This window comes from Adelges cooleyi, unplaced genomic scaffold (genome assembly GCF_023614345.1).
Source record: "Adelges cooleyi isolate 19-005CV unplaced genomic scaffold, UGA_ACOO_1.1 ACOO_flye_CR_arks_rails_tigmint_CR_PRNA_376, whole genome shotgun sequence".
Taxonomy (NCBI): domain Eukaryota; kingdom Metazoa; phylum Arthropoda; class Insecta; order Hemiptera; family Adelgidae; genus Adelges; species Adelges cooleyi.
The window spans coordinates 5,271,701-5,278,028 of NW_026096053.1; the positions used below are offsets into that span (position 1 = coordinate 5,271,701).

Below are 6,328 nucleotides of genomic sequence, written 5' to 3' on the forward strand. Positions count from 1 at the left end.
ATTTTATAATAAAGAAATTAACGGTTTTTAATTTGTTTTAAACCTTTTATGAAGTCATCTATAGCGGTATTATAAGTTTTTTTATAAAGGCAACGCGATCATCATGCTAGATGAGTGTAATTTTACAGAAAACGATAGTACATAATATAACATTAAATATAATTACTATCTGTAATATTCTTTAATTGTAACGCATAAACATATACGTATTTATTATTATATAACGATGAATAACACCCGATTCACCAAACCGTACATTATGGATTGAAGTTAACTTTTTTTTTTCGTGTTGAACGAGAGTCGATTACAATATTATTATATTGGCGAACCCGTTAAAAATATATATATATATACAATATACATACATTAATAGTGCAATATTATTATTATTGGCATTAACTAATAGTGCTACAGTTGGCCGCCATATGGACGCGTTTAAGTCTGGGATGTTGTGGTGAAAATTGCATCACGCACGATAAAATGTCTATATTATTAAGTAGTATATTATGTTTTAATTATTATTATTATTATTATTATATAAACATATAATAATATTATAATACAACGGTCTGTGACGGACAGAGTATACATGTATAGGAGCGCGGTAAGCGCACGCACACACACACTTATGTGTTACATACAATCGTGGCGATAGCGCTGCACTATCGATAGTGGAGACGGTGGTCCTCGTGCACAACGTGGGAACTCGCGCCCCGTGCCATTAGGTTTTGAAATAACCGAGCAGTATGAACCGGTTCGCTTTTATCGGCATTTCGGATTACCAAGCGCGCAACAAACCTAAAAAAATCCGTATGGTCCTACGTTTAAGGGCGACCGCGAAACGCCGATAAATTTTTTCAATCACACTTAACACTTAGTAGTATAATATAGTATAATATAATATAAATACATATTTATATAAAATATTATAGTCCTAGCGTTTTGGGTTTTCGAGTGGTTTTATGAAATAAAAAATTTAATTTTAATTTTAAACGAGTGTAATTTTCATCGAAACAAACATGTCGTCGACCAACAACGATTCGGACGACGAAGACGCCAGGGTACATTCGTCGGGCATGTCTTCTCCCGGCCAGGTCAGACGTTATGAACTTTCAAAATCCGAACTGCGAAAGGTAAGAGCGATTGACTAACCTGACCTATATAATATACATATATGCATCGAATTTTATATTAAAAGTTTAAATTAGTGTATGATAGATTCACAGGCGCAACAAGTCCCCCCCCCCCGTTGCACTCTCATCGCCCTTTACCTAGGTTTGTACTCTACTATAATAGAAAAAAAAATTTAATATTTAGAAAAAGCCAAGATGGACATGAATATCGAAGGTACGGATAAAATCAAATTTACTAAAAAATATTGAAAAATGAAATCTATTTGTTCTGGAAAAGTTCCCGTGAGAATAAACTCGGTCAAAAAAAATGTATTTTTTAGTTTAATGAAGTTTATTCGAACGCTTGATGAACACGATCACCTTCTTACTGGGGTCTACAGCGGTTCAAACTATTTTACTATTTGATTATTTTGAAAATCATGACCAATATAATGATTTTACCATTATTATTATAACTGGAAAATAGAGACACCAATAATTGATACATGAGCTTAATTTAATGGTATACAGAACTGAGAAAACAAGAGAAGTATCGACAATTTCAAAACTTTTGTTGCGTCTTAGGACATACCTACTCGTATTACAAAAGTTTCGGCTATCCCAAAGGGTTGTAGAGTCTCTATTTAAATTTTGGGCCCGCCGCGCCTCCCGCAGGACACCCTGTTATTGGACCAAGACTCTAACAACGAAGAATGAAATATAACTTTTTTTTAATCTCACTACAGTCTACATGACTACATCCTTTTTGTAACTAAATTTTCATATATCCCCAAACTAATCATTGTTTTTCTACACCTTGTAACACCATAATGTATCTACTTATCATACTTGTACAAATATCTATAATGTAATATATATATATAAAGAGAGAGAGAGAGATTCTATATGTTAAAAAAATTATACTTCTAATAAATTTGAAAAAAATTAAATTTTTTATGTACTACAAGCAAAGACACAGACATTTCATACAAAATGGGGTTTTAATACCGAAATTATTATAAACTTGCTAATTTCAAAACTAGGTGTACTCAGCATTAGTAAACCCATCCCGAATTTCGCATATGACATACAAATAGATAAATATTCGTGTTCAACCCTTCTTCAATGTACCCCATGCAAAATAATTCAGACAAATCCTCTCACTCCGCTCATCTGATCGAGTCTTTATTTGCAGCATCCATCTACTTCTTCTGTGGTGTACATGTACATCTAAATTCCCCTACGCTAATTTCTATTACGGGTATTACGCCATTTTACTATTTTATTATTCTCCCTTCTTAATAACGTGCTCATCATACATTTTCTCTGCTTTGTTCTCCTATAGGCATATATCCAAAATCTACCTAACGTTGTCACTCCATACAATTCCCATCTATCTCAACATCCCTATTTTAATTTCCCTTTCATCCCTGATAAACACTCGCTTTCATACGTCATTGCTGGTATTTAAGTACTAAAAACATTTTCTTTTAGTCTTAAATATTCCCTTTCGGCCACACAACACCTTTATGTTGTCTCATTCCACTCCATCCAACCACACTTTAATCTACTCACACCATTGATAAAAAAAAAAATGTAATTTCAGATTTACATTCTTTTGATTTCAGAACAACAAACCTATTATGGAGAAAAAAAGACGAGCTAGAATTAACCAATGTCTGAACGAGCTGAAGACGTTGATACTGGATGCGTTGAAAAAAGACGTAAGATAATAATAATTCTTAAGACTATAAATAATAATAAAGACGAGTAGTAACTTATAAGGCTAATGTTTTGCTTTTACACCACCAACAACATCAAATACGATTTCATACTTTATCTAAAAATAACTTACTTTTATTGTTAAAATCAGCCGTTTGATATCCCTTATCCCAACACATAAAACATGTATCAACATATTTTGATAACATTTAATTGTCAAGCGATCCTGACAGGAACATCCGAAAAAAATACTTCTTTAGATAAATTCTGCTGTCATTTGTCAATACACCATAGCGTCAATGTGCCACGTTCTTTGTCACAGATGACCTTCGTTTGTGAAGATACTACATGATAACTATAATATTGCATATAATCAAATTGCAAAACAGCTGTATAAACTGCATATAATCGCCTAAGAAAAAATCAATGCATCGTTATAGGGTACCAAACATATTTCTGATAATAAACATAAATAACAAATAATGATACAAAAGATAAAATTTACTCATATTGTTAGATTATAAGCGGTTTAGAGTTTGACTAAAAATGAATAAGTTAACTGCATAATATAAGTTTGTTTGTAATACCTATAGTCAAAAACTAAATATTAGAGAAATTCAAAGAAGTCATGCGGTGAAACAAACAAGCGTAAATTTGATCTCAGCGGGTTTTACTTACTCTCGAACAAAATATATCAATTGAACGTAGGTACATCTATTGAAAAAAATACAAATATTAAATTGATGACCTCCAACACAATATTCTATGACCCTTTTGTCGATACTGCCATAAAATCATAAATAGCACGCAGAATGTGTTTTTTTTCGTTTCTATATTTACCTATATAAATATTAAATGGGATTAGAATAGACAGCTCTACTAGCTTACGTTATAAAAAATTATAAAAAATTCACACGAGTGAATACAAATTGACCCCTAAAACCGTGCTTTGAAGTAAATAAATAAAAACAATTGAATAACAATTTTTTAACGTTTACCGCTCATATAACAGTACATTATGTAAGAGTCAAAATGTGTTTTTTTCAAGCCTGCAAGACACACAAAATTGGAGAAAGCCGATATTTTAGAAATGACCGTGCGGCATCTGCAGTCGCTGCATAGCAGTCGACAGACACCGGTCGTAGCGACACCAGCAGTCAACGCACCCCAACCCGTCGATCCTTCGTCAATTGTCGTGCAAAAGTTCCAAACGGGTTATCAAGAGTGTGCGGGCGAAGTGAACCGTTTCGTTGGCCGGTTAGACGGCATAAACGACGACATCAAAAAACGACTGATGGCTCATCTGGACTCGTGCGTGGCCAAAATGCGTTACGCAGTACCCGCGACGGCGTCTCTGTACCACCAACACCACCACAATCCACGTCTGGACGCAATCACCGCCGCGGCTTTGGCGCCCAACTGTAGTAGTCGGCTGTTGCCCACGGGCGAACTGGCCCTCATCTTACCCACGACGGCCGCGGCTGCATGTCGGAACAGTGCGTTCACTAGTGTCCGCCAGGACGACATAACGCCGTACGTGTACACGGACGAACCGGTATCGTCGACAAGCACGTCGGCTGAGGATACGCACGGCGGCCGAAACCCGCTGGACTTCTCGTTGAAGAAAACGGCGCCGGCGGCCACCGCTAAGAGGCCGCTGGGCGACATACCGGTGAACGTTCCCAGTGACCCTTCGTCGTCGTCGCAAGGCGGCAAAGCGGACAAGAATAATATGACTGAAGGCCAAAGGCCTGTAGCGGACAGACCGAACGTCGTGATGAGGATCGACAGCCCAAGAGACCCGAACATGTGGAGGCCGTGGTGATGATCGCATCCGCCCACATAACGACGCTCCATTTTCGCTACAACTGTGTTACTAAATTTTAAAGCTATCGTTTTATAGCTGTTTGTAATCGAATACGTATGTATTCGGTCGGTTACCAAAAATATAATTTTATTTATAACAATAACTACCTTGGAAAATACTTTATAACTTTTTACTTTTATAACATGTATTCTTTACTTCAATTTATTTATATTTATAGTATGACAACACATGTTTTAATAATATATGTTTTGCATTCATTACTTATATGAGTTATAAATAAATTTATTTTTATTTACGAAAGAATACCATCAGGTATTGTGTATACTGTATAGTAATACACATATATATTACTCTATTTATATATTATCGTACAGACATTTATACATAAAATTGTTTAAAATGTTTAGTGAAGTTAATTTTATTAAACAAATTACGTTTCCAGATTTTAAATTAAATTCCCAAACTATGTGTTTTTTATTTACCAAAATATTATTGTTGTGTAATTTTTCTCTCATTTATTTTTTGTAAAATTAGTTTTTTTGACGTTATTTTCTTAAATTTAACACAAATATGTTTTTTAATAGCTTAGTGAATACTGTTGACAATACGGATCCATTACCAAAATATATATATTTGTTTCACATTTTTTTTTATTAATGTGGAAGGAAGTCGCTTTACTAACTTAAAGATCAAACTAATTTCTTACTCTTAATGGTATGAAATATATATTTTTTTTTCACTAGGTTCTAATGAAACTACAGCTTGATTTCAAACACTAGGATTCGTGTATTAGTAAACAATAAATTGCTCATAATCAGTTATTTATAAAAAAAAAAAACACATTTAATTTGGTAATAAAATTTTAATTAGTATATTTAATTTAGCAACTGATAATTTTTTAGTTTAATAATTTACACCTCTCTATTATTATGCGTAAAACTATAAAATTTGTACTTAAAATATAAAGCACAGCGTCTAACCTAGAGGAAGTCAAGAAAATAATGTATATTTTTATTTCATTGGCTACGACATTTTACATTAGTTTCTATAATACTAGAAAGTATTATATTTACTTTTTAGTTAAACTGTTAAATCGACTTAATGCTATCCATTTCTAAGCACAAGTTGAAAATTAATATATAATATAATGGTAGAAAGTATTTACGGCGAATAGTGTAATAAAACATTTAATTAAACCATTCAAAACTAATAATATACAAATTAAATACAATTTAATAATGATACACTGGCAAAAAATACCAAACAATGTGATAGGTACATGAAATTATTTTTAAAAAGGTGACATTATAATTAGGAAGTAATAGGATATACAAATATATATATCTGATTATCTTTTAACGCCCTCGGTTAGGTCCTAGGCCCTACGCCAGTTTTCTCTTAAAATAATTGATATTTTATAGTTTTTCTTTTTTAAAACATTTCTGTTTATACTATTTTATAATATTAGACAATATTAAATGTTTTTTTTGTATTTTCTAGAGCGTTATCAACTTTTGAAACTTAAATAGTAATGTAAATATTTGATTAACTTTTTAAATTAAGAATAATTTACTGACAATGTTGAATGGTCGATAACCAATTTTGATTAAATAATTTTAATGTTATAAAAGTTTAAAATTTAGTAATTATCTAAAACTGGTAGACC

General features: G+C 32.6%; 1 protein-coding gene across 1 annotated transcript; it reads left to right on the top strand.

The window, feature by feature from the left end:
* The first annotated feature begins 738 nt into the window (after window positions 1–738).
* Window positions 739–4,836, top strand: LOC126840528 (protein deadpan-like). The gene is made up of 3 exons (XM_050576344.1): window positions 739–1,133; window positions 2,741–2,836; window positions 3,883–4,836. The coding sequence occupies exons 1-3, from the start codon at window positions 1,020–1,022 to the stop codon at window positions 4,657–4,659; spliced, it is 987 nt and encodes a 328-aa protein (XP_050432301.1). The 5' UTR covers window positions 739–1,019; the 3' UTR covers window positions 4,660–4,836.
* Window positions 4,837–6,328: the final 1,492 nt, after the last annotated feature.

Coding starts and splice junctions, on each gene's coding strand:
- LOC126840528 (XM_050576344.1), top strand. CDS start 1,020: ATGTCGTCGACCAACAACGATTCGGACGACGAAGACGCCAGGGTACAT. Junction 1,134..2,740: donor CAAAATCCGAACTGCGAAAG/GTAAGAGCGATT, acceptor TTTTGATTTCAG/AACAACAAACCTATTATGGA. Junction 2,837..3,882: donor TGGATGCGTTGAAAAAAGAC/GTAAGATAATAA, acceptor GTTTTTTTCAAG/CCTGCAAGACACACAAAATT.